Source organism: Phyllostomus hastatus, unplaced genomic scaffold, assembly GCF_019186645.2.
Source record: "Phyllostomus hastatus isolate PE091 unplaced genomic scaffold, TTU_PhHast_1.1 phas_scaffold_129, whole genome shotgun sequence".
Lineage (NCBI taxonomy): Eukaryota > Metazoa > Chordata > Mammalia > Chiroptera > Phyllostomidae > Phyllostomus > Phyllostomus hastatus.
This window is the reverse complement of record NW_025334009.1, coordinates 4,242,566-4,270,354: the sequence shown is the minus strand read 5'-3', so window position 1 is coordinate 4,270,354 and position 27,789 is coordinate 4,242,566. Positions and strand designations below refer to the sequence as shown.

The 27,789-nt window shown below is 50.0% G+C and overlaps 1 protein-coding gene across 6 annotated transcripts in view; it reads left to right on the top strand.

The window, feature by feature from the left end:
• The window catches only part of RBM6 (RNA binding motif protein 6), an 82,623-nt gene that overhangs the window by 34,844 nt on the left and 19,990 nt on the right, over window positions 1-27,789 (top strand). For 4 of the 6 annotated variants that reach the window (XM_045856951.1, XM_045856953.1, XM_045856952.1 and 1 more), the window contains one exon: window positions 3,134-3,207. The exons of the other annotated variants lie outside the window; for them this stretch is intronic. In XM_045856951.1, coding sequence (XP_045712907.1) covers window positions 3,134-3,207 — 74 coding nt within the window. The remainder of the gene's footprint in view (window positions 1-3,133; window positions 3,208-27,789) is intronic. 6 annotated transcript variants of the gene reach the window in all.

The window sequence follows — 27,789 nt, the reverse complement described above, 5'->3', positions numbered from 1 at the left end:
CGTAACTCTTTTTTTAAGATTTTATTTATTTATTTTTAGAAAGGGGGGGAGGAGGGAGAAAGAGAGGGAGAGAAATATTGATGTGTGAGAGACTGGTTGCCTCTTGCGCAGCCCCAACTGGGGACTGGCCCACAGCTCAGGTATGTGCCCTGACTGGGAATTGAACCCACGAACTTTTGGTTTGGAGGTCGGCAATCAATCCACAGAGCCACACCAGCCAGGGTACCTAACAGAGCTTACCCCTGGGCCCAGAGAACCATCAAGGAGGAAGCAGCCCTAGGATTAATTTTGAACTTTGAAAACTACTTGAAAATGTAAGCCAAAAATATATATATATACATATTTAAATATATAAAACCAGTTGGTGCAGATGGTGAACTAAATAAAATAGAACCATAATGGCAGCTTTCAGAGATTTACCAAGTAATCCTCAGTGCGTATCTTTGTTTCATCTGTCTTATCATAAATCAGCAACTCATATGCACAGTTGAGGGGAGGAGAGTTGAAAGTGCTCACAGGATGTCAGAGTGATGGATTTCGTGTGCACCAACTCCATTCTTCCGAAATGGTAGCTCGATGCCTAATCCTGCTACCTACCATCGATGACTTTGAGCAAATCACTGTTCTTTTTTTTATACTTGCCGCATAGGATCGTCTCGTGAGGGTTCTGTTAACATCTGTAAAGCATTTTGATTGTAGCCTTGCAGCAGCAAGTGCTATGCAAATATTGCTTAGTGTTATCATCAGTTTTGTTAATTGCTAAAAATCATTGTGGTACAACCGTAAGTCTTGGACACACAAAATGCCTTGGATCAAGATTATGTACTTTTTGAACTTTTATTATTTTTTAAGTTTTAGGCATTATCATTAAACTTTAAATTTCTGTTCGTCTTTGTTAGCTAATGTTGTGGGTGTAAGAAATTGAGCAGAGCATTGGGCTTGTGAACCTAATATTCAATCTGAAGTACATTGTCAACATACAGTATTGCAGGGTTGGTGTATAAAGATGCTCTTCGACTCTCTTAGTGTCTCCTGCAGACCGTATCTCTTCCTTCCCAGTGACTCTAGTGTCTGTTTGTCCTTTAGCAAAGTATGAATATTGTTGTGAATCTTCTCTCTCTCCCCTTCCCCCCACCTCTCTCTCTCTCTCTCTCTCTCTCTCTCTCTCTCTCTCTCTCTCTGTGTGTGTGTCTACGGATTCCGTGCGCTCCTCTGGGCCACAGTAGTCACTTCTGTAAGCATGGAAAGGAAACTCGAGGCTTTGCTAGTTTGGCGTCAGTTCCTGTTTTCCTTTACCGGCTGTGGGTGGTCTTCCACACTCCCGGACACTCCCTCGTGCCTGCGCAGCCGGCACCGACGCAGTCAGAGCATCCCCGCTCCTTCCGTGGTGGCCCCTTTCTGACTGTGGGCGGGCATTGGAGCATCTGCAGTGGCTGCTCGGTGACAAAAGGCACCTTGGTTTTCCTGCTGTTCCACAGTGTTTCCCAAAAACACAGAGAGCCCTGTGCGCGGTGCAGGACGTCTTGTGGGTGAGATGTGCACTGAGTCTGATCAAGAGAGTCTGTTTGCGAAGAATCAAATAACCAAACAGCTTCTGTCATTAATAGGATATATACAAACACGCACACTGTTTCTCTAAACTAGTTTCATTTCTTCCAAGAGTTACTAATCAGAAGAGGCTGATTTTGTGGTAAGTTTAAATGGAGGTTACAGGGGTTACGGTCAAAACTGTGAAATTAGGTAGAAAACTGGAGATTTCCAGCAGCTTTCTGTTATACTTCCTGGTCATTTCCAAAAAATTCAAAGCAACATCACCTCGTACCACTGTAACTTTTCATAAAGATCTTGGAGTGTTTAACAAATTTTAAGTTATAGCTTAATAAAACATTTCAGGCCATTCATTCCACTGACAAAGAATCCAACCCATTTTACTAACTTTGGTCCACTTTTTAAGTTATGTTTTCCATTGCCCTAGTTTTTTAATAATTGAGCTTAATCATGCCAGCAGTTTCCTGTTGTTACACCTTGTGCCCGGAATTGCCCCTGGTTTTGTGCTGTTTTCTTCTCCTGAGCTTTGTTTCTCACCTGAGCAAATCACACCTTTTCCTTGCTGTTCCAGTCGCACACTGTCACCCCGAACAGCAACAGCGAGCTTCTCTACCCTGCGAGGCAGTGGGGGGGGGGGCGCGTGGGAGCCCCCCCGTGCAGCGTTGCACGGGCCGGCGTGTTTTCGTGGTTGATGCTGGCACAGCAGGGAGTGACAGGGGCCGGGCTGGTTGGGGTAGAGTTCAGCAGCCTGTAAATCCCATGACGTTGCCGTCTCATGGGTTGTGAGAGCCGCAGATGACGCTTGACCGGGGAAAAGGTGAAGGGTGTGTTCTGACCGACGGTACGCACCGTTCCTCAGTGTGTGCTGATTGCTAACCGTGGCCCCCCCCCAGCCCACCCCTCCCCCAGTCTCGTGCGTGAGCACGGTTTGGGGCCCCGCTCTCTGTACTTCTTTATGCTTTCACACCTTCTTCCTTTTGCAAAGATTGAGCTGGTCTGTGACTTGAGTTGAAACAAGGGAAAGCGAGGAGACCTGAGATGGTCTGCCCCCTGCCGGCCGGAAGCCCCCGCGGCATCCCAACAGAGTGGTTGCCGCGGCCGTCAGCACTTCTGTCTTTGAGGTGGTTTCTGCTGGAAAAGCGGTGCCTGTCAGCACCGCTTTGGGACAGTCACTTCTACTTCCTCTCTTGGGACACTTTTTTTTTCCCTCAGATACTTTCCTATTCTTGTTGACTTTGTTTTTTCCAGAAGGTTCAGCCTGTGGTTAAACTGTTTTGGGCCCCCACTTGAATTTTCTGTGGGGATACCCTCTCCAGATCATCACTGCTAAGGGGGCAGAGGATCTTCTTGGTTAATAGGAAAAGTCATTTTTTGGAATGACTCTCAAAGTCCAGGAACATCCAGACTTTCCTTCAGTACTTTTTTTCTGTGTTGGGGGTAGCAGCTTTGCCTAGCATAGGGGAGGGAGGGGCTAGTTGGGAGGGCTTGTGTTTTTAAGGGGTTCAGAAACAGGGGGTTTAAGTCTGTCTTTTGTGTTTGCAAGGCACTAACACCACTCCCGTCTGTATTTAAATGCTGTCCCCAGGTTACGACTATGGCTATGCCTGCGTGGAGTTTTCACTCTTGGAAGATGCCATCGGATGCATGGAGGCCAACCAGGTTGCTTTACACTTCGGTCAAATGATGCTGGAAGGATATATTTTATGTATGGGAGGGAGGGTTTCAAATGATTCGACTTTGGAAAGGTACCAGAAATCTGTATTTGGAGCCTACCACATTCCAACCAAAAAGCGGTTGTGAGGAGAATCTCTGAAAGAGGCTGGGAAGGTTCCTCTGGAAGAATTAATGGGCACAGAGTGTATTTAAAACCAGAGCCCAGTTGTAGCTGGACTGCATTCCAGAGACAGTAGCTGGGGAGGAACTGGCGGGGCTTCCCTGCCGGTACGACGGAGACGTGCATCCTGACGCAAAGGGGGGGTCCTTGGGGTTCTGTGCTCTCGAGGCGCTGCCTGGCTCCGGCGTCTGGGGCAGCGCTCTTATCCAGACCCAGGGTGAAGGCCGCCGGTGGCAGCCCCCGTGCCACTCGGGAGCCGCCTGCACGCGCTCCTGTCGTACAGAGGCCATCGGGGAGGAGAGAGGCGTGGATGGCTCGTGCCTGTTTCATTAATTGTTCCTTACAAAGTGAGTTCTGTGCTCAAGTTCTTGGCTGCATATGGTCAAAGCTGGTGAATCGGAATCTGTACGTACCCTATGTTTGAAACGCCCGGAAGTATTCACCTCTCCCCTAGATCTGCCATCTGGGTCTTTATGAAACCCTGCCTGGCAGTGTGGGGAAGAATCATGAAACGTCGTGGTGTCTGCTTAGGGCAAGTTTTTGTTTGTTTGGTGTTGCTGTTTGTAGTGTCCCAGTTCCTCCAACGGTAAAGTGAGAGAAGGAGACTTAGTGATACAGTTTGATTTTTATGTACCCACTGCCTGTTCTTAAGAGCGTGAATGCAGTGCACCCAGAGTCATGAAAGGACGCCCTGGTGGAGAAGAGCGGTATTGCTTGGGGGCAGCTCCTCTGTCTCAGCCCGAGGCCCCGTCGCCAGAGCTGTGTTCCCTTCAGCACGGCTGGGCGCACCGAGCCGCTCCCTTCTGTGGCCTGTTCTCCTCTTACGGAGACGACAGCTCTCAGTCCTTTGGGAGAAGCAGCAATTAGAGGAAAACTGATGTATCCATCGGTCGCTAGTGATACAAACATTGCTAGATCCTCAGAGAATGACTGGATTAGGACCACGTACCCCTGACCGAGCTCCTGTTGGCTGATTGTCCCACGTCCATTACCGACTCAGCCGTTAACAGACACGAGTTACGCGTCGGCAGCTGTGCAGCCTCCCAGTGCTGGGAGAGGAGAAGGAAGGTCCCAGTCCGCACGCTGGCGGTTGGTTTCTCTGACAGTCTGTCGTAGTGTGCGAGCACCCGTTTAGTTCACGGTCTCACCAGACGGGAGTCGTCAAGTCCTTCGCCTCTGTCCTAAGCCATACTGGGAGTGACGGAAGCACGAGTGGGGAGCCACGGCAGATGCCGTCTCTTTTGTACCATTCCCCCAGCTCCCTGTGTTTCTTCCGGAGGGTGTTGCTTTTGATCAGAGCTAGTTAATCTTTGGTCTTAAAAAATAAGGGGGCATTGTGCCTTAACTGCCCCTTCCTCCATCCCAACAAAAAAATCTTGTTGAAAGTATGCAGCCCGCTAAGTGTAGTGCCGGAGGGAAACCAGGGCAGCCTTCTTTAGACGCGAGGCTTACCCTTGGGCAGGGTCTCTGTTAGAGTCCCGTCTGGGAAGATGTGTTCATTTGCACGAGCACCCTCTCTGCTCTCGCCCTCCCCACCCGTCTGAGCACTCTCGGGGACTCCAGAGCCCTGTCGAGGGATCCTTGTCCTGTGCGTGGGACGGCAGGACAGGACGGCGAGAAGCAGGAGCAGGCCCGGGGGCTTCCGGGTGTGAAACAGAATGGTCTGTTGGGGAGACCCTCTCATGCATAGGGTACCGTATGGGGCGCCGTGCGGGAGTGTAAGTAAGGCACGGCCCTGTCTTCCAGGACCGTAATCTCACAGTGAGAAAGCTGACAGAGGCTACGTGGTCCTTACTCACGGATCCCGTAGGGTGTTCTCAGATAAACTCCAGATTTTTGTCTGATGTCATTTTCAGTATTCATTGGAGTCATTCCTTAATAAGAGATCACCATATCCTTATTCAGTCAACTTCCTAGATTTTTATTTTTTAAAGATTTTATTTATTTATTTATTTATTTATTTATTTATTTTTAGAGAGGGGAAGGGAGGAAGAAAGAGAAGGAGAAGAACATCAGTGTGTGGTTGCCCCTCGCACACCCACTGCTGGGGACCTGACCCACAACCCAGGCGTGTGCCCTGACTTGGAATTGAACCGGCGACCCTGTGGTTTGTAGGCCGGCACTCAGTCCCCTCAGCCACGCCAGCCAGGGCGTCTGCCTAGGTTTTTATTCTTCCCCTAGTCATGGGGCCGAGGGCATCCTGCTAGCGCAGCTGCGCAACAGCCTCCTCCTGTAGACTTCACGATACAGTCCGCGTTCTCTCAGTAACCGTTGTTACCACTGGGGGTGTGCGGAGGCCACTCTGATGGGAAGTGTTTTGCAAAGGGGGTCTCGGGGGAAGTCGGCGCGTGGCACACAGAAGAGGAGCACAGGCCCCGTGGTCAGATGTCGCTTCCCCACTCGATCGCCTCTGGCAAGTCTCTCAGCCTCCCTCAGCCGCGCGGCCTCTCTCACCACCGCCCGTGGGGCCCTGGGTGCGTCAGATGGGGTCGTGCGTTCGCACGGGCCGCCGTGTGCCAGGCACCGGTCGGTGGGCTGGGGCTGCCGCGGTAAGCACGGCAGTCGCACCGATTCCCTGTTAGTGCACAAACCAGTAGACAAACTTGAAATCATATACGATGATGCTGAGCACTACAGAGATAGTAAACAGGCCTGGACTGAGGGAACCCGTGACAGGGCAGTTCTAGGTGGGGTGGCCAGGGGACCTTCTTGAGGAGTGACGTCACATTCGAGGGGTGACTCTTGGTGAATAATAAACACATACAGAACACTTTCCACGGCCCTTGGTACCTAGTGATCGTTTGAAATTAGACAGTCATCTCCTCCTCCTCTCCTCCTTGTTCACGTCAAGGAATTTCCAGTCCTAATTCTAGGAACGTAAGTGTTCCTGTCCGGATATTCTCTAAGGAAACAGATACTGGCCAAGCTCCCAAGAACACAGTGACTCAGAACCTTCTAGGAGACATAAGATGTGAGGGAAGGAGGCCTCGCTCCCTCGAGTGCACGGAGCAGGTGTTGGTGGAGGACGGACGTCTCTGTCTGTTCATCCGATCGCCTCCTCGGGTTTTGTCTGGAGCCCAGGCCGGCACAGACGCCGAGTCTCCGCTGCTGGGCCTCTCTGAGTGGGGTCCGTGTGTGTGCACCTGAGGAGGCTTCTATGAAATGCTCTGGGTTGAGTTGTTTATGACTCTCCGTTACTGACTCTTGGTGTGAAATGATTTTTATTCATCATTGACTGATATTTACAGCCTGCCAGCTTGCTTTGCAAATGTTCTGGGTCATGTACGCCCACATGAGGTTGTTTGAGACGATACCCAAGGCCCCTGCAGCCCTGTCCCAGCGCCGTCCCTGGGGAGGCACCCTGTCGGCGTGTCTGCAGCTGCCCGAGGCCGGTGGGCTCCGCAGGGCGCCGCTTCGCCGAGCCGGGAAGTGGTCTCTAACAGGTGACCTCCCCTTCCCTGTCTGGGAAGGAGTGGGAAGCCAGCCAGCACTGGGGGGCAGGGCCTCTCTTTACCCCGCCCCCTGTGGGCACAGTGCTTTCTAGCAGTGTCATATATACACTGGCTTCCTTAAATTTTTCACTTAATTTCATCTTATTTTATTATTGATTGGAGAGAGAGAAACATCGATCTGTTGGTCCACGTATTCACGCATTCATTGTTCGATGCTTGTATGTGCCCTGACTGGGGATTGAACCTGCAACCTTGGCATGTCAGGAGGACGCTCTAACCATTAACTGAGCTCCCTGGCCAGGGCTACCCTTAGGTTTCTTTGTCGTCCGAGTCCCTGGAGACTGAAGGTGAATATCGTTTCCTTGCTCGGGGCGTGCCGTTGCTGTGGGACTTGGGAGGGAGTAAGCGTTGTGCTAGCGAATCTGCCCCTTTTGCTGGTTGCCCAGTTTTGAGTACTTCCTCTCTCAAACTGTTGTCGCTTGGTCTGCGGAAATTAGTGTTTTGTTTCCTCAAATTTGCAGATGTGATGTTTGTTACCTGTTCATGTTTGCCCAAATATTCACTAAAATTCTCTCATAAGATGGCTCTGGGAGAAGAATTAATCTCCATGGAAGTTTTTACTCAGCTGTTTTAGCGCCAGTGGCCTTCTTGGGCCAGAGCTGCCTGGGCCGTGTGACCGAATCAGCTGGACCTCATCGGTGCAGGGAAAAGGGCTCTATTATCCCCTGACATGAAAATTTTACGAGAAGCTGGCCTTCTCTGCCCTTCGGACATAAGGGCTGTAGGTTGTTTGGGATTTTACAAAGGTGCTGCTTGCGTCAGTGGAGTTAGGAGAGTCTGGGGTTCCGAGGCTCCCGGGACGGCCCAGGCGTTTCTGGGGGTGTGCATGTGAAGGACGCCGCAGCGTAGGTGGGGCCTGCCCTTGCGGTGGAGTGAGACCGCGGGCGGGCTTATGTCTGGGGCACGGGAAGGGTGAGTACTGCTGGATTTCCAGAGGACGCCTGGGCGAGGGTTCCTCGCCCTGCGACAGAGTCCTGCTGACTCTCCTGTGAGCGCGTAGTGGGGACACGGCTGAAGACGGCGTGTCGGGACCTTACTCAGGTTGGCAGCAGCACTGCGTGGACACTCGGGCACTTAACGCGTGGGCCTTCTGAGTAGCAGCAACAGCAGAACCTTTGCAAACTCCTGCGAAGTCGTGGGCCTGCGCCCTCTCCCCAAAACTGCTTCCCCGAGGAGAATGCGGCTTGAGTCCTGCCATTCTTCCAGAAACTTCTATCTCGGTACCTTCTCCTGAGAGCCTGCAGGGAGGTTTCGGGAGGAAGAAAGGAAATGCATTCTAAACTTGGTAATCAGTAGTTACTGAAGATCTCGCTCTCTGGAGAACTGAAGTCCTCAGGAGAATTGAAAGTGATTTTAGGGCTTGGTGACCCGATGATGCGGTCCGGTGGCCTGTGCAGAGGTGGGGTCTTGGCCGGGCCCGAGGCAGCCTGTCGAGAGGCAAGACTGTCCGGAGCTGCACCCCAGCCCTGTCCCTCCTCCTGTGCGACCTGGGTCGGTGGCTGAATGTCTCTGCGTCCCCCACCCGTTAGGACAGCCACTTCTCGTCTGACTGAAACAGGGAAGTCTCCGGCGAGCAGCGGCCCCAGACTTGGCTCCCTGGAGTGTACGGCCGAGAAAGGACGTGGTACTGCCCGGGAGGGTTGTTTCTGCACCGACAGTGCTTCCCGTTCAGCCTGTTGACCGGGGTTGACTGTCAGGGGGCTGCCTCCCGGCCTCCCTGGGAGGCTCTCCTGCCTCAGCCTTCGGACCTTCGCTTCTCCCAACAGGAGGAGCCAGGGAGGCCGCACACGCGGGGCCCGGGCTGTGGGCCGAGCACACTGGACCTCTGGCCTGTGGCTTTAACACCCTGCGCTCTGGGGTCCCAGCCCCGGTTTTGCCGTCTCTCAGACGTTCTCACGTAATTACAAGGGGTGCTCTAAGCTGGGTTCAGTTGAGTTTTTTTGAATTGGAAAAGTGAATGAATACTTATCACTTGGCAGTGTTAAGAGGAACTTCCAGTGTGCCTCCTGCGAAGTGTGTAATCATTTTTGCCATACGTGTTGTGGTTCATTTCTGTGGGTTGAGGTAATCCAGTCCTTGATTTCTTCTAAACTGGAAATGTGCCTCCACCGTCTAACCTTGTGCTTTGATGTGCTATCTCCGTCAGCCTGTAGATTCGGTTCGTGTTTGACTTGACAGAAATGGGACGTGCAGAGTGTTTTCGGCCTCCGTGGCCTTTGGGAACTCGGTGACCGACAGTCCCTGAGAAAGCAGGTGGGATACGTGTGACCCCAATGAACTGGTTTGGGGCATGCAAAGGCACGGACCCTAACTTCGGTGTGTGACTGTGTACACCTCCGGACACTACAGGGTGAGGAGCACAGGCAGGTTTGGGAGTCCAGCTTCGCCACCTCCTGGCTCTTTCCCGGCTCCCGAATCGGCGCCCCCGCCTGTAGAGCGGAGGGGTAGTTGTCGTGCCTGCCCCGGAGCAGCTGTGAGGTTAGCGCGTGTGATGTGTGTGAAGTGCTCGCTCCGGGGGCCGGCACGTGGCAGTGCTCAGTAGTACGAGTGATCCTAGCACAGCGGACTCGGCTTGGTGGTCCTCCCTTTCCCTGGGGGTCGGCCGCCGCCTGGGGACCCGAGATGCCTGAAAGGGTGGCACTGCTTTGGGGGCTGTTGGTCTTAGGCAGCCGGTTCACGTGGTGCTGTTGCCCACGGCCTTTCCCGTGAGACTAGGGTGTCCAGGCTTCCGGGCTGAAGGGGGAGGGGGCTGGACAGCCTGTCCTGACGGCATCTGAGGGGCGCACGCGGGGGCACCCGGCGAGTGGGTGCAGAGGACCGTGGCCGTTCCAGCACTTGTGTGGTGGAGAGCCTCGCTGGTTTCTGACAGCTCTCGTATCGCAGGATTTTCTTAGGCCGTCGGCGGCGTTGAACGTCGGGCATCTTCTCCATCTGCGCTGAGCCTGCAGGTTGTGGTGTGATACAGGCCCCGTTCTCCACGGGGCCAAGCGCTCGGGTGTTAGTCGTTCTGCCCTCCGGCGCATTTATGCACGGGCTAGGTATCTGTTACACGTAGTGAAGTGTAGTGTTTACGGGGTGCGCATGTGGGCATTTCTTACTGAGAGTATTGACGGTATGACCGTGGTGATCATGGATACGTTTATCTGGATTAATATCCTCCATCTCGCATGCTGAGAGCAGTAGAGCTGATGTTGTATGCTAATGACAGTGCCTTCTGCCAGAATCCGGGGCCGCGTGAGGTCTGTGTTTAATCTGCGCAAATGCTGCATCCGGAGGAAATGCGTAGGAACGAGAGAAGCCCTGTCACAGAAAGTAGATGACTGGTGACCGGGCCCCGGGGGCGAGGGGCAGAGCGGGGAGGGCGGTGCCGGGCTGCGCTGGGGGACAGAGGGGCTCTCTGTGCGGGGCGAGGGGCCCTTCCCGGGTGTCTTCCTCGCGGCCTCTCTCCGGCAGCACCGACCTTGTCGTCACCTGTGACCGCCAGCACGAGCGGATACAGAGGTTCTTTTTCTCCAAGAAAAAAACTCCTGAGATAATTTATGTATCAAAATTCACCCATTTTAACTGTATAATTCAAAGATTTTTTCATGAATTTGTGGAGTTATGAAACCATCATTGTAATTCAGTTTTAGAACATCTTCATTACTCTGATAAGATCCCTGTTCAGGGATTTTTTTTAATGATACTACATTTAAAAGTTGCACAGGTAGCACAAAGAATTACTGTGTGCTTTGTGCTTAGATTCCCCAAATGTTAACTTTTTACTGCATTTGTATGCAGAGATTGGTTCCCCAATTCACTTTTTTAATTGTGTTGTTTCTCATTGCCATTTGTCCCCCTTATACCCTCTCCCGCCACCGCTGCACACACCACTCCCACCCCTCACCCCTGAAGTCGGCAAGAATGCTGCGGTTTTCGAATAGTGAAGATCCTGGCTCTTGAGAAGAGGCATTGTTTAACTTGGCCTCCCACTGCACCCTCCCCCTGGTAGTCGGAGGTGCTCTCCTGGCAGGCCGAAGGGGTGCTTTGGAAGGTGATGTGAGGCTTCAAGAGCCATCTTGTCAACCCTCCCAAGAGGGTCCCCTGCTAGACAGGGCCTGAGGTTGGGGTCAGAGGATGGGAAATAGGGCCGGAATCAAACCTTCCATTCCTGGGCACTGGGATTTTAGTCTGGCTTTTCAGAAAACCAGCGAGTGTGTTCCCCCATGAGAGAGGTGGATTTAGATGCCTCACACACAGCGAGAGGCTGCGTGCTCGTCACGTTAGACTGAGAAGCAGTGCAGCCAGGAGAGAGGGGAACAGACACCACTGGCCTGGTCGTCTTTTTGTAAGACAGCAGTTCTTAAAAGTGGCTGGAGAGAACAGCAGTTCTTAAAAGTGGCTGGAGAGAACAGGGGGCCAATCTTGACAACCCCTCCTCTCCTCCCCAGCCACTGGACACTTAGCCATGCCCAGAGACGTTTTTGGTTGTCCATGCTGGCATCTGGTGGGAGAGGCCGGGGATGATACTACACATCCTACAGCTCCCAGGATAGCCACATAGTGAGAGATTGTTGGGCCCAAAGTGTTGATAGTGCCGAGGCTGAGAAACTTGGCTATACGGGGACAGAAGGTGTGGTTAGCCCAAGACCGGAGGACTCAGCCTGCCAGGGGCTGTCTCTTAATGAAGCATCTTTCTCCTTACCTTCCTTCTGTCCTCACCGGCGGGGGAGTGGCGGGTGGCATTAGGAGTGCGGGGAGAGTGCAGGCCCGCCTCCTGCTCACCTGTAGACCTGGATCACAAGCTCAGCTTTGGAATGGGGGCTGCAGAGCGGGGCCCGTTTGATGGATTGACCAGATTTTTTAGAATGAGCCTGAGACAGGACTGAGGTATTCTGTTACCCAGCAGACATGCCTGTTGGATGCGGGCGGGGTGGAGTCAGCAGGTTACACATTCGGTAGGAGTTACTAGAAAAACCAAGTAAGTTGTGATTTCTCTATCAGAAATACTTAACATGTCAGCTAGTTTTCCAGGGAATATTTAGAATGTGGTGCTGACCTTTCTCATACGAAGTCAACATGCTTCATTGGAAGGACAGACACGATTTCATTCAGGAGTGGATCTGGGTTCACTGACCTGGTTGTAGTCACATTATAGTGAAGCTTAAACAAGAAAAAGGGATGAGAAGTAAATCTTTACATCAATACAAAGACCTTCCTACCTGATTTAGAGATATAAAACGCCTCAACAGCCTTGGCTGGTATGGTTCAGTTGGAGCATCATGCCATAGACCAAAAAGTTATGGGTTCAATTCCCAATCAGGGGACATACCCTGATTGCAGGTAAGATCCTCGATTGGGATGCGAACCCCGGTCTGGGCGTGTACGAGAAGGCAGTCAACCAATGTTTCTACCATCGATGGTGTCTCTCTCTCTCTCTCTCTCTCTCTCTCTCTATCTCTATCTCTATCTCTATCTCTATCTCTATCTCTATCTCTATCTCTATCTCTGTCTATCTCTCAGCAATGAAAAAAATGTCCTCAGGTGAGGATAAAAATAAAATAAAACTCTTCAATATACTACCATTTTACATGAAAATATTTCAAGAAAAAATAGTGAAAGAATTTACATCCCACTCTCAGGAAATGGCAAGATGGTTTTCTTAATCCCCATGTTAATGTTTGGAGTACTTTGCAACTGTCTCCAACTACAGAAACCTTAGAATAAAGCGATACAATATGCCTAATAAGCAGCCATATGTAACCTTAAATAAATGTGGGTGCAGATTTTCAAAGCCCTTTGTTACAGTGTTCCAAAGTGTAAGGTTTCTTTTGATAAATCAACTGGTAGTGTTATGGGAACTACTTTGTAGGTGATGGTCTCCTTTTCTCTTGCTGCTTTTAAGATTCCCTCCTTATCTTTCATCTTGGGTAATGTAATTGTGATGTGCCTTGGTGTCTGCTTCCTTGGGTCCATCTTCTTTGGTACTCTGAACTTCCTGGACTTCCTGGAAGTCTATTTTCTTTACCAGATTGGGGAAGTTCTCCTTCATTATTTTTTCCAGTAAGTTTTCAGTTTCTTGCTCTTCTCCTTCTGGCACCCCTATGATTCACAAGTTGGAACGTTTAGGATGTCCTGGAGGTTCCTAAGCCTCTCCTTATTTTTTTGAATTCTTGCTTCTTCATTCTGTTCCGGTTGAATGTTTATTTCTTCCTTCTGGTCCAAATGGTTGATTTGAGTCCCGGTTTCCCTCCTGTTGCTCCCAGTTCTCTGTGCGTTTTCCTTTATTTCACTTTTCATACCCTTCATTTCTTCCTCTGTTTTCCAGCCGTACTCAACCAATTCTGTGAGCATCCTGATTACCAGTGTTATGAATTTTGCATCTGATAGGTTGGCTATCTGTTCATCACTTAGTTGTATTTTTTCTGGAGCTTTGATCTGTTCTTTCATTTGGGCCTTTTTTTTTTTTTTTTTTGGTCTCTGTGAGCCTGTTACGTAGTGAGGAGCAGAGCCTTAGGTATTTGCCAGGGCAGGGCAACCCACATGGGTGTGTTGTGGCACTCTGTGTGGGGGAGGGGTCCGAGAGGGAACAATGGCACTTGCTTGGGGGGTGTTCAGTTACTTCCCCCACTACCCACAAGCAAAGCGGGCCCTTCTGGTGCCGATTCCCAGGTGGGTGGGCTTGTGTACGTTCTAGGACCCCGTGGGTCTCTCCACCGGACTCTCCTCTGAGGCTGGGAGTTTCTCCTGCAGCCAGAACCTCCACAGGGGTTTTCAGTCAGAGGTTTTGAGGCTTTATTTCCACGCTGGGACCCTGGGCTGTGTGGTCTGCCTCACTCCCCAGTTGTTCCTCCCCGTTTATCTGCGTGCGAATGTGGGGCCGCCCAATCCTCCAGCTGCCGCCTGGCCGTGAGCCCTCTCCAGCGGCTGCTTGCTGCAGGACTCTGCCCCTCCCGCTGCTCTGGGTGGGTGTTTCTCCTTTAACTCCTTGGTCGTTGGGCTTCTGTGCAGTTTGATTTTTTTGTCAGTTATTGTTATTTTTGTTTTTAAACTTGTTGTTGTCCTTCTTCTGGTTGTGCGAGGAGGCCCAGTGTGCTATCCGTGCCTCCATCTTGGCCGGAAGTCAACTGTTAAACCTTATTTGTGATTCCTGTTGCTAACAGTGAAAATCTTAGCTCTCATTATCCACAATATTCTTACGTATGTGCTTAGTCCTAGAATATACACAAAGTGGTGTCAGAATGGTTCATTCATACCCCTGTGGAAAACTGTGTGATTGGTATTCATTCCACTATAGAAAATGAGTAAAACACAGGTTAAAAGAAAAGGTTAACCTGTGCTGCTGTTACTATTTTTTAATTAATGGATATTCTTCCTTTTAAATAGACTTTGTATTTTTAGAGCGTTTTAAGTTCACTAAAAAAAAATTAAGCAGGAAGTACAGAGAATTCCCGTATACCTACCCCATCTCCACCACCACACTCAGCTTTCCGTGCCATCCAGTGCGGTGTATTGGCTACAGCCAGTGGGTCTGCAGTGAGACTTCGCTGTCAGCCAAAGTCTGTAGTTCCCACGAAGCCTCGCTCTTAGAGTTGTACACTCTTGGGGTTTGGACAGAGTTACAATGACGTGTGTATATATACACAGTAGCAGTGTAGTGCCACACGGAGTAGTTTCACTGCCCTACACATCCTCTGTGTTCCTGTTCGTCTTTCCTCCCCCAGCCCCTAGCACTCACTGGTCTTGTTACTGTCTCCATGGTGTTTGTCCAGAATGTCATCCAGTTGGAATCCCACAGCGTGTAGTCTTTTCAGATTGGCTTCTGCAGCATAGTAATGTGCATGTAATAGTGATTAGCGTCTTTCGGTCAGTACAGCAATACACATTTAAGGTTCCTCCATGTCTTTGCACAGCTTTTTCTTCTTCTTCTCTCTCTCTCTCTCTCTCTCTCTCTGTTTAAACCTTTGAATAATGTTCCATTGTCTCAATGGACCACAGTTTATTTACCTCTTCACCTACTGAAGAACACGTTGGTTGCTTCCAAATTTTGGCAATTACGACTAAGGCTGCTGTAAAATATATCTGTGTGTGGGGTTTTTTTTTTAAGATTTTATTTATTTATTTTTAGGGAGGGAAGGAAGGGGGGAGGGAGGGCGGGAGAGCGAGAGAGAGAGAGAGAGAGAGAGAAACATCAATGTGCGGTTGCTGGGGGCCATGGCCTGCAACCCAGGCATGTGCCCTGACTGGGAATCGAACCTGCAATACTTTGGTTCGCAGCCCGCACTTAGTCCACTGAGCTACGCCAGCCAGGGCTTAAAGAGAGAGAGAAATATCAATGTGTGGTTGCTGAGGGCCGTGGCCTGCAACCCAGGCATGTGCCCTGACTGGGAATTGAACCTGCGATACTTTGGTTCGCAGCCTGCGCTCAATCCACTGAGCTACGCCAGCCAGGGCATGTTTTTGTCTGGACATAAGTTTTCAGCTTCTTTGGGTAAATACCAAGGAGCATGATTACTGGATTGCATGGTAAGAGGAGTGTTTAGTTTTGAAAGAAACTGCCGGCTGTCTTCCGAAGTAGCTGCACCGCTTTGCGTCCCCACCAGCGGTGAATGGGAGCTCCTGCCGCTCCACGGCCTCAGCTCCACGGCCTCAGCAGTGTTTGGCGGTGTCGGTGTTTGGGGTGTGGCCGTTCTAACGGGCGCATAGTGGGCTCGTCCTTTAAACTTGCACTTGGCTGCTGACGTATATTTGCCAGCCGGAGGGGCTTTTCCCCCCCGATGTTCTTGATGGAGTTGAAAAGGTTCCTCTCTGTTCCTAGTTTGCTGAATGGGTGTTTGATTTTGTAAAATGCCCCCCCATCTATTGATATAATCATAGGATTTTGTTTTCTTTAGCCTGTTGATGTGATGGGTAACCTTAATTGATTTTTGAAAGTTGAGCCGTGATTACGTACCTGAAATAAATCTCAGTTGTTTAATGTATATAATTCTTTTAATATATTCTTGAATTCAGTTTGCTGATATTGTGTTGAAGGTTTTTACATCTCTGTTCGTAGTTGTTCATAGTTGTTTTCTTGTAACATCTTCGTCTGGTCTGGTACTAGGGTGATGCCTTCCGCATAGGGTGAGTTAGGGACTGTTCCCTCTGCTTCCAGCTTCTGGAAGGGGCTCAGAGACTTGTGTGATTGCTTTGTTAGTTGTTTAGCAGGCGTCATCGGTGCACCAGTCTGCGCCTGGTGCTTTCAGTTTGGGAAGAGCATTCGTTTGGACCCAATTTTTAAAAATAAGTAACAGTCCCGTCCACACTGTCTTTTTCTTCTTGTGTGAGCTCTGGCAGGATTGTTTCTCTAAGAACTGGTCCTTTTCATCTAGGCTTTCAGATTTGTGGGTATAGAATTATTCATAATCTTATCCTTTGGATGTTCTTAAAATCAGTAGTGACGGCCCCTATTTTGTTTTTGATGTTAGTAATGTATATTTTCTGTTTTTTCTTTGTTATCAGTAATGCTCCATAGTATGTTTTACCGTGATTTAACTAGTTCTTCATGTAACATTTTGTGGTTATTTTATTAAATAGTTCTGTGATCAGTATCCTTGTAGAGAGCCTTAATTACCTCCTTAAGTTAATTCCTCCAGGTAAACTTGCCCGATTAAGTGCTAAGCACATTTTATGGCTTCATGAATATAGTCCAATTGCCACCCAGAAACTTCCCGCTTATCCTTACGGCAGCAGTGTTTGAGGGTACTTGTTTTCCCTGCATCCCACCCAGCGCCAAGTGTTAGCAACAAAATGCTTGTACTGGGTCCGTGGGTGTTTGTTATTGTAGTCTCTAATTTTCCGTATGTTTACAATATTTCGTAATTTTTAAAAATATGTTGCTGGTGTAGCAAAGAAGGGAATGATTTAATGTTCTTTTCTTAGGTTATTAGTAAGATAGAACATTTTTATATTTGATTACTGGTTATTTGCATTTCTTTTGTAAATTATTGATTCTTGACAAATATTCAGTGATAAGTGAAAAAACAGAACATCTTCTTTACCCTGTGTGGTATTAAGGTAGATACATATAGGGTATCTGTTGGGCTTTTTGAAATGTTGAAAATGAGTATGTCATCAGAATATGAGGTGGGTTTTCCCAAGAATTTATCCCTCAGAAAAGAGAGAATCTTTGTCTTTTTAAAAAGGTCTCATAGTGTTTGTTGTTGTTGGGTATTAGTTATATTTCTTCAGACACAGAGTTCCGTGTTTTGCCATGTGTAATGTGCTCCCGTGTATTGTGCACGCCCATGTTTTGTGCGCATTATACACGGGATTCTTATACTGATGGTATGTATTTATTATACCCATGTATAATGCTCATTCTTATTTTTCCCTCAAAAATTTGGACAAAAAGTGTGCATTATACATGGCAAAATGTGGTATTATTTGAGGATGATATGTCAGTCATTGACTAATAGAGGTCAACTAACAGAATCTTGGGGGGTTTTTTTAGGGAGAGGGGAAGGGAGAGAGAAAGAGAGGGAGAAACATCAATGAGTGATTGCCTCTTGTGCGCCCCCTGCTGGGGACCTGGCCCGCAACCCACACATGTGCCCTGCCGGGGAATCAAACCAGCAACCCTTTGGTTCACAGGCCAGCACTCAATCCACTGAGCCACACCAGCCAGGGCTGTTTTGTTGTTGTTGTTGTTGTTGTTGTTTGCTTGTTTGTTTGTTTGTTTGGTTGGTTTTTAGAAGGTAGAGAATTTTAACACAATTTCAGTGATTATTCTGGGGTTATAATCTCATAAATAAAAAGATAACATTTTTAGTAAAACAAGTATTCAAATTTACTTACAGGACCAATGAAAGAATTGACTATTGTAATTTTATGCCAAAAGGTACTTTTGACTTAGAGTAAACTTCCCGAGTTTACAACATATTCACATATTCAAAATGTGGTGTATCTTAAGCAGCTTTGTGGCAATTAAAATGATATGATCTAGGAAATTGTTAGATCACCTAAAATGGCGCTGTTGGTTATGGAAACATATGTAGCTTGTAAAGAGCTTGAATAAAATAGAAGTATACAAATGGAAAGGGCAGTGTTTCTAAATCATGATTTCCCCCCCTTTTTTGGGTGGGGACTTTTGCATACATACAGAAAATAACACAGATTGTAAATGTACTGTTTAGTGAGTCATCACCAACTGAAAAACCTGTTGTCTTAGCCTTGGCTGCTATAACAAAATACCTTAGATGGGGTGGCTTAAACAGTAGAAACTTATTTCTCACCATTCTGGAGGCTGGAGAGTCCAAGATCAAGGTTCTAGCCCATTCATTTCCACCCGCAGCCCCTCGCCCTGGTGGGCAGAGGCTGCCCGCGTGCCGCGTCCCCACATGGTGGAGAACGAGGCCATCTCCGTCTCTCTGTAGGGCACCAGCGCACTCGTGGGGCTCCACCACCACCCAGGCTATTACACAGACTCTGCTGCTGCCCTTGCTCCGTGTCCTTCCACCCTTCCCAGAGATTGGCACTGCCCTAGTTCCAACCTGGAGAGTCTTTGACTTGCTGTGGAATCACACAGGATGCACTTTTCCACCTGAGTTTTCTTATGCGCAGTAGTATTTTTGAAATTCATCTGGTGTATGACTAGGATTGGTTCATTTCATTGTTGCACAGTCTTCTGTTACAGGCATATATGTATCACAATGCATTACTCATTAGCTCCACTGCCAAAGGAAATGTCAGGGGTTTTTTTCCCCATTTGTGGCTCTTTCGAAGTTGTTGTTTCTCTTGGTGAACAGGTATACTCCTTCTGTTAACAAGTGCCCGTGAGTGGGCTTGTTGGGTGTTGCGTGTCTTCCGTCTGTCACCTGGTAGTGTAAGCGCACATCAGTCGCTTCTGAGACGCGAGCGTGCAGTAGCTGTTGGTCCCCTGCTGCAGCAGCTCCCTTGCCGTGGTTGCGCTGTCACTCCCTGCGGTGACCCGTGGTCTGGAAATATTAAAAATACCAGAAATAAACAATTTGCGTGTTTTAAACTGTGAGCAGTTTGGCTTAGTGTGACGAAGCCTCGTGCTGCCCTGCTCTGTTGCACCCGGGACCCGTGAGTCATCCCTTTGTCCGGCATCTGCACGCATGCCCGGCCTGCCCGCTGGTCACTTGCCAGCTGTCTTGGTTATCAGGTCGACCGTTGCCGAGTTGAAGTGCTTGTTTTCAAGTCACCCTTGTTTTACATGATGATGCCACATTCCCAGAACGTTCATTACTGTGTGTGGTTAGAATTATATTCTATTTTGTTATTATTGTTATTAACCCCTTACGGTGCCCAGTTTATAACACAAACTTTACCACAGGTGTGTGTGTGTGGGCAGGACCACGGTAGTAGAGGGTCCGGGACGCCCACAGTTCCAGGCGCCCACTGGGGCTCCCGGAATGCGTCCTGCGGAAAAGGAGGAGGCCGCGTGCTTACGCGGCGCCAGTGCGCGGGCGTGGTGCTGCCGTCACAGCTAAGGCCACGTTATGTTAAATTCAGGTGTCTGAGGCTGACTAATGAATTAAGTGTAAGTAGGTAGGCATTTGGCTAATTACGTTCATATCCTTAAAAGTCTATTTACTCAAGGTTGGGCAGATGGCTTTTTGGCCATCTCTGTGCTGGGAAGATGGATGTTCCCTGCCAGTTGGAGTCCGCTGATCTTCGTTTGTGTATAGTCACTGGGACCAGAGCGCCGGGTGGGCGGGCGCTGGGGTGCTGCGGAGAGTGGGGAGGCCGGAGGCAGCCGCTCCCTGAGAGGCTTTGAGAGGCTCTGGCGGGCCAGGGCCAGGGCCAGGGCACGGCAGGGAGGGGAGAATGCAGTGACTGCGTCTCTGTTCCGGCATCGTCTTCCGGCCCTGAAAGCTTCTCGGTTCCTGTTTTGTTTTCTTCGTTTTAATAGAGGTATGATTCACACAGCATAAAATTCACCCTTTCAAAGTGTATAATTTAGTGGTTTTTAGTATATTCACAAGGTTATACAACCGTCACCACTAGTTCCTGAACGTTTCCATCACCCGAAAAACAGACCGTGTACCCTTTGGTAGTCATGCCCAAGTCCGTCCGTAGTCTCGCCTGCTGGAGATGTCCCTCGTGAATGCGGTCATACACTGTAAGCTTCTCTACTCAGCGTAAGGCTCAGTTATCTGCGTGAAGCTGTGAATCAGTACTTCATTCATTTTTGTGGTTGCATATTCCATTGTCTGGATATAGCACATCTTCTTTATGCATGACTTAGTTATGAGCATGCGGTTATTTCCACGCCTGGCTATTGTGAATAATGTTGGTATGTACATTCATGTACAGATTTTGCGTAGATGTGTTTTCTGTTGTCTTAGGTAGATACGGTATCTAAAAGTGAAAATGCTAAGGCTTTTGTTTTTTTTCAGGAGCATTCTCCAAATGGATAGCCCATATTGGACTATTCATAGTTCCAGTGGCCAGGTTCCTGTTCTGTTTTGGTTGCTTTGGGCATTCACATTGCCATTTTTTAATTCTCCCTTGGAGTGGGGGTGGGGGCGGGGGAGGCAGGGTTATTTGACCAGATGCCTCAGGGCGCTCGCTGCCCTGAAAGTGGGTCAGTCTTTGTGATTTGGGCTTTGAGCATATCCAGGGTTTGCAGTTGGTGCCTGAACAGCTAGCTAATTTTCTCCTTTCCGTTCCTTACGGCACAGGTGGCAAACACAAGGCCTGCAGGCCAGCACCTTGTTTCTACCCAGCTGCCGAGCTCCTTGCCCCTAGTTAATTAGTAGTTACATGTACACAGCCCTGAAATTACACCCGGCCCTTTGAAGGCAGCCTCGAGGCTGATGTGGTCCCTCTTGTTCTGCTACTTAACTATGTTATTCTATAGCTTTCTCTATTTCATAGCCCCTGTCTTTTGCACAAAATACCCACCTCTTCCTATCACCAAGAATTTCCAAAAGCAGCTGTATCAGTTAGGATTAGATTTCAGCTGTGAGTGACAGCGCACCAAAAATAACAGTGGCTTCAGTGAGTCCATTTCCCTCTGTGAATGAAATCTGAGTCACTCGGGCTTCCTTAGGTTAGTGCCATGAACATCAAGGGCCTGGGTGGGCCCTTTCAGTCCTCAACACGTGGCTTCCACCTCGTGGTCCAAGGTGGCTGCTGAGTGTCAGCCGTCACTCAGACTTGCCAACCTATGGGGAAGAAAAAGGGGTGAAAGAGGACATGGCCCTCCCTTTAAGAATACTTCCTGGGCTTGGCAAGCACTATTTTTACTTACATGCAGTTGATTAAAATTTAATCATAGCCACACTTAAACCCCAGGGAGGGCTGGGAGACTCCTTTATTCCAGGCAGCACTGTGCCCACTTAAATCAGCCTTGCTCCCAAGGGAGAGGAAGCAACTAGGCATTGGAGACTACTCAGAAGGAGCCTCTTAACTTTCCAGATTAAGAACTAGATTCCAGATTCCTTTAGGTTATAGAACTTGTATCTCTAAACCTTAATTATCCTTATGACAATAAAATATAGCCCCCACTGGTGTGGCTCAGTGGCCTGAGTGCCAGCCTGTGAACGAAAAGGCTGTTGGTCGGGTTCCCAGTCCGGGCACAGGCCTGGGTTGTGGGCCAGGTCCCCAGCTGGGGGCGTGCGAGAGGCAACCAATCCATGTATCTCCCACACACCAGTGTTTCTCTCCGTCTCTTTCTCCCTCCCTTCTCCTGTCTCTAAAAATAAATAAAATCTTTAAAACATAATAAATAATAAAATATAATAAAAATGTGCACTTGTTTTTATGCCGTGTAAAATGACACGTGAAATGATGAGTCATGGCCCAGGCGTGTGCCGTGGAGTCAGCGTCCGAAGTGTGAATACAAGAGCAACACGTTCGGAAGCCGGGGGAGTTGCAGAGCGATGGCGGCCGTGTGTCTCCTGGGCCGGCTGGGGTGCGGCTTTTCCGCCCGAGCTGTTCTGAGTCTCGTCACCTGCAAACACAGAAGGCCCGTGGGGGCGGGAGTCAATGCCCCCTGTCTGAAGGCACCGGCGTCTCTGTAGGCTTCTTTCAGCAAGAGGAACGTGCCTCGATCTTACTCATTTCTGCACTTTCTCTCTTAAGTGTGGTTCACCCTCTTCCCCTGTCCGGGTCTCACCCAGCTCTGTCCACTGTGCATGCAGCTCTCGGTGCACTCGATGCCTGGGCTGTCCAGTGAACTGTTAACAACACAGCGACTTGTCTCTCTTGAGGTCTTCCCATTCTGTGTGTCTCCTGGTAAGAATTTCAGATGGAGCTGTGTGCCTCTCGCTCGTTTGAAAGTGGACGTGTCTGTTGTCCTCATGCTCTAAAACGTAATCTCCAGGAGAGCACCGCTAGACCCCACGCCTGCTCAGCCGGGAGAACGCACTGGTTACTGAGTGGGGAACCCGTGTCCCGCCCTGGCCGGTGTGGCTCGGCGGGTTGCGTGCGGCCTGCGAACCGAAGTGGCGCCTGTGCGGTTCCGGGCCGGGGCGCACACTTGGGTTGTGGGCCAGGTCCCTGGCTGGGGACGGGCGAGAGGCCGTTGATCCGAGTTTCCCCCGCACATCGATGTTTCTCTCCCTCTCTCCCTTCCTCCCCTCCCCTCTCTCTAAAAAAATTAATAAAGATTTAATGGGACAAAAAAAGTACCCTGTCTGGCTAGTGATTTTGAGGGACAAGGAGAGGTGGTAGGGGGGCAGGTAAAAGCATTTAAAATCCGTAAAACTCCAGAAGTCTTCCCACAAGAAGAAGTAGTCTCAGCACATTGAATTGACAGCATTTCCAGGGAAGCCAGCTGTGTGTTAAAGTGTCGACCATCTCCCAGAGCCTCCGACGACGGGACGGGGCACAGGGGGCGAGTCCTCTGAGAGGCCCTGCATGTGTGGTCCGTCCGTGTAACGGGAGCCTCAGGGCGCTTCCCAGCACTGCTCAGGGCCCTCCCTTTCTAAGTGTATTTCCCCCGTTTTTCTTGTAAGTAGAAGTTTCTGATTGTATAATCACTTATTTTGGCTGCTTGGATGACCTTCAGACAAATATCAGGGGTGCCTTTTAATGCACGAGGTGGTCCAAGGGAGCGTGAAGGCCCCCGGCCGAGGGGTGAGTCCGTGTGAGGTCGCCGGGGCGCGCAGTCCTGATCGGGAGGGCGGCCGGGTGCCGAGGGCAGTGCCCGTGCGGCACTGGGCAGCAGCGCCAGCTGGGGTGGGAGGCCTCTGGGCTCTGTCTTCTCCTAAACTCTCAGATTACCAGAGATTTTAGGGTTTTATTTATTTATTTTTAGAGAAAATGGAAGGGAGGGAGAAAGGGTGAGAAACATCAACGTGTGAGAGAAACATCGGTCAGTTTCCTTCTGCCCGTGCCCTGACTGGGAGTCGAACCAGCGACCTTTTGCTTTGCAGGATGACGCCCAACCCACTGAGCCATACTGCTCAGGGCACCACTGCTTATTTTTAATAGAGGTTGAAGGTTGATAATTTTGTGTTACTTCCAAGTGAGAGTCAGTAGACCTAGAATTCCTGTCCAGTGGACCTTTGCTGACTCGAAGCTCCTGGCAGAGTGGCACTGGGTCTGTAGCTTTTTACTCGAGAAAAAAGGAGTGGGGGTGGCTACCTCCCTGAAACGGTGGTGACCGTGCGTTCGGAAGTCTGGTGGCTCTGTGTTTTACCCATCTTCTCAGGGTGCTGTTTCTGTAGAGAGGATGTCAGCGGGGTCCTCCAAAAGGTCCGAGCAAGGCGATTGAAGCGGAGCGGCTGATGGAGACAGCCTTTAGGAGAGCTACAGTTCGGAGGTGGGTGGTCGTGGATAAAGAGCCGGTGGATACAACCTCTGTTCAGTGGCAAGGCCAGAGGAGTAGCTGCGGTGCCCTGGGGACGCCTGGCGAGCGCACTGCAGCCTCTGTGGGGGCTCGACAGTGTGGCCCGTGCAGTGTGTCAGGGCTGGTGGGCATCACTGCCCCCTCAGCTGTTCCTGCCCCCTCCCACCATCAGTTCTGTCAGAGAAAGAAAAGAGAGGTTTGCTTGCATTTCTCAGTCAACACAGCAAAATAAGAAGCTTTACATTTTCCACGCTGATTTTAGAAATTGCCTTCCGTTGCAGTGGCTTGATTTAGACACCTGGACAATGAAATGTCCATATGTGTCGAACTTAGGGTCTACTTTTTCTAGAAGAAAAGAGCCAGAGGCTCTGGAACAACAGTCATCTGAGAACATGAAAGAGCATCACAGAGCTACAGCCAACCCTGTGGGAAGTGGTGCTGATTGCAGGGGAGGGAGCCTGCCTCTCAGCTGGGACCAGCCCCCCTGCCCCGTGTGCCCCGCGGTGACTCCAGGGTTAACTGGGGAAGTCCCGGGGGCAGAGCAAGCGATGTCCGTCTCTGTGTTCCACTTCACGAGAACTGTGGTTATGTTACTGTGTGATTGAAACCACCTGAGAAGGGAAAATAAAATTAAATGGCGGCTACAGAAACCCGAACTCTGAAGGGAATTCTGAGGGTTATCCGCAAGATATGTTCACGCGCCATCTTCTACCCCCACGAAGAATTGGGCCGCACTGTTACTGGGAAATGAGTTTTTGATTGACAAGGGAAATCTTAACTAGACTGAGGTCCTTGTAAGCATTGAATGAAACGCTGCTGAAAACATAGCCAACAAACTGAAAGTTTCAGAAGTATTTGCGTTTTAGTGGCTCGCAGTTGCTCGGTGGTTGTGCTGAGTGCTCACCGCAGCCCGTGCGTCCCGTGCCCGCAGTGAGCTGTGTGGGGTGAAGCGACCACCCGGCGCCCCCCTGCCCGGCGAGCGCCCCCCTGCCCGGCGGCCTCTCCCAGCCTCGGGGGTAGAGCCGCGTCTTCTCGGGGGAGGGGAGACTCGGCTGTTTCGGTTATTTAGTTGTCTGCTTACTCATTTATTTATACGTTTGCTTGTATTTGGCCTCTTGGTTTTGTTTTGAATGTTCTTTTTTTTTTTTTTTACATTTTTTTTATTGTTGTTCAAGCACAGTTTTCCGCCTTTTCCCCCTACCCCAACCTCTCTGTTTTTGACGCAAGCGACTCTTAGAATGGGGGAGGCAGGTGGACCCCTGAGTGGACAAGTCTGTTTTCCCTGAGTCTGGGCCTCGGCTGATGACAGTAACCCCAGCACTGCAGATCCCTGACGTTCTGTCACTATGAGGAGAGGCCTGTTCTGCGGGAACCGGATGGAGTCCTACTGTACATGCACGAAGGCCTGGCGGGGGGTGGGGGTGGAGTGGGTGGCATAGACTCTCGGCAGCAGACGCCTTCAGAATAATCAAGTCCCTGTACGTCCGAACCTGGCCGAGAATGTACTGCGTTCCTGGGGCAGCGTTCAGTTTGAGGCTCTGACTTCGGCCAGCTCTGGGCCTGCTGGGTGGGGCTCCATGAAACAGGCCAGCCGTATTTTTTTTTTTTAAGATTTTATTTATTTTTTAGAGTGACGGGAAGATAGGGAGAGAAACATGAACCAGCTGCCTCTCGAAAACCCCCAGCTGGGGACCTGGCTCACAACCCAGGCATGTGCCCTGACTGGGAATCAAACCTGTGACTTGTTGGTTCTAAGGCCAGCCCTCCATCCACCGAGCCACACCAGCCAGGGCCAGGCCAGCCATATTGCTTCAGAGAGCACAAGTTAGGTTTTAGCAAGATGCTAGTTGTGGCCTCTTAGGATACAGATAAACTGGTCAGTGAAAAATGCTAAGGAGGATTTTAGAAAATGTTTTTGTTGCATTTTCATCTGGACAAGAAAAGATATCTCAAGGTAAGTAGCCGTCCAAGAAGGCAGTATCTTCTTGCCCGCCCACCTTAAGTTGGAGCCTGAGGTGGGGTTCTGTTTCAGCAGAGATCCCGCTAGGGCCTCCTGTCTCCGCTGCTCGGACGACAGCTCAGCTGCTGCCGGGTGCTGAGCGGAGGGTGCAGAGGCCCGTGGACAGGGCTGCGGGCTTGTCGCCGCGGAGCCCCCGGTGTGCTTCCCTCAGGGTTTCCGGCCTCTGCGTACCCCTCCCTCTTTCTCCTCCTTTCCTCTTTCGGGCTCATCTTGGACTTGGCCTTTGGGAATACTGAGCTTCACAGAACGTTTGAAATGTGGCACATCCTTGCCCCAGAAAGAATGAGTCTGGTTGTGTCATGAAAGATTTCTATTAAAACTACTCTTTTATCCTAAGGGGACGGACACACCTGTTTTAAGCCTGCTGATTTGTTCCTCTTGCTTTATTTTCTTCTGTCACGATCACTGAAACTCTTGGTAGCAGCTACTTGCTAGTGGCGGCACAGCACCCAAAGTAATTGTAGGTGCTTTAAGAACGTAAAGACCGCCTTGAGCGGCCAGTTAAGGGGTCGACAAAGCTATCAAGAAGCAAAGTCTTTTTTTTTTTTTTAGATTTTATTTATTTACTTTTAGAGAGAGGTGAAGGAAGGGAGCAAGAGAGGGAGAGAAACATGGATGTGAGAGAGAAACATCGATTGGCTGCCTCCCATACGTACCCTGACTGGGGACCCAACCTGCAACTTAGGCATGCGTCCTGACCTGTGACCTTTTGCTTTGTGGGACGATGCCCACCCACCCAACCAACGGAGCCACACCGGTCAGGGCAAAAAGCTAGGTCTCTTTGTGGTAGTCTCTCTAAAAACTCCCTATGGGTCCACTGCTTGTGAACCTCTTTAGGTTTTACGTTGCGCATCTTCTTATCAGAAGCCACCTCTTTGGTGTGGCAAGTGCCATGAGTCGGCTGGCTCCCTGGGAGTTTACAAACAAAGCAAAACAAAAAAGCAACGTCGTGAAAAGAAAACCTGACTGGGAGGCTTCTACGAGTGGCCGCGAGCTCTGCGGTCTCTGGCAGGCTGTGCCGTGCATCTCAGCCGTACTGTCCCCTGTGGACGTGGGTTTTCTGTACTCCTCCTTGTGAGGGTTGAGTGAGATGCCGTTTGTGAAGGGTGCCTTTGTCCGCTGCAGTGGCTCTGTGAATAAAGATTACTGTCCCTGATAAACAGCACCAGTCCTCAGCCACCAGCAACCTGAGTCTCCCGTCCTGTGTGTGGAAGAAGCACAGACCTCCGAGGAGGGACTGCTGGTTTTTCAGTGTGAGTTGTATTCACAAGGCTCACGTACTTGCCCTTGTCTTTTGATGCTCGCCCTCCCCCCCCCACTCTGCCCCCCACCCCCGTGCTTTAATAAGATGATCTGTTATGTCACGCAGCAACCGTGTTCTCAGGACACAGTTTAACTGTGACTGTGCTCGTGTCGGGAATATTTAAGAAAGACGCGAAGCTCTAGGCCAGAAGTGCTGTGTCCATTTTATCTCGCCCGCACCGCCCAGTACCTAAAGAATCCGTGGGCTTGGTTATGAGCCGGCTCGAGCATAGGGCGGCCTCTCAGCTGGCTGACTCAGCCCCTTCTCAAGGTGGACAGGCACAAAACGGGTTCGCGGGACACCCAGGAGCAGCGGCTGAAACAGGAAGTGGAAACTCGGGTGCCGGTTGCGCTCAGCAGCCCTCTCGCCCAGGTGTGCTCCTCTCGGGGGCCCTGAGGTGGAGAGGAGGGCCTTGCTCTGCTTTCGGGGGGGCCTTATCTCCAGATTTTGGAGCTGCACATCGGGACCTATGAGATGCACTTAGGAACACCTGCATGTGACTTGTCGGGGGAGGGCTTTAGCGGGTTTTAACCTGATTTACAGCTAGCCTCACACTGCTGAGAAAGGAGGTAGGTGTCTTTGGATTTACTCTGAAATATGGTACCTCTTTAGGAGCCGCATCTGGTTAATCAGACTCATGGTTGTTACTGGTGCCTTTCTTTAGTAGCTTAATGAACGGCTCAGTAAGTCAAGGATGAATAAAAAGTCTAATGTGTGAAGATGGCAGATCTGTGACAAGCAGATAACCAAAAAGCAACGCAGTTATTCTCCCCATTTATTAACTCAACC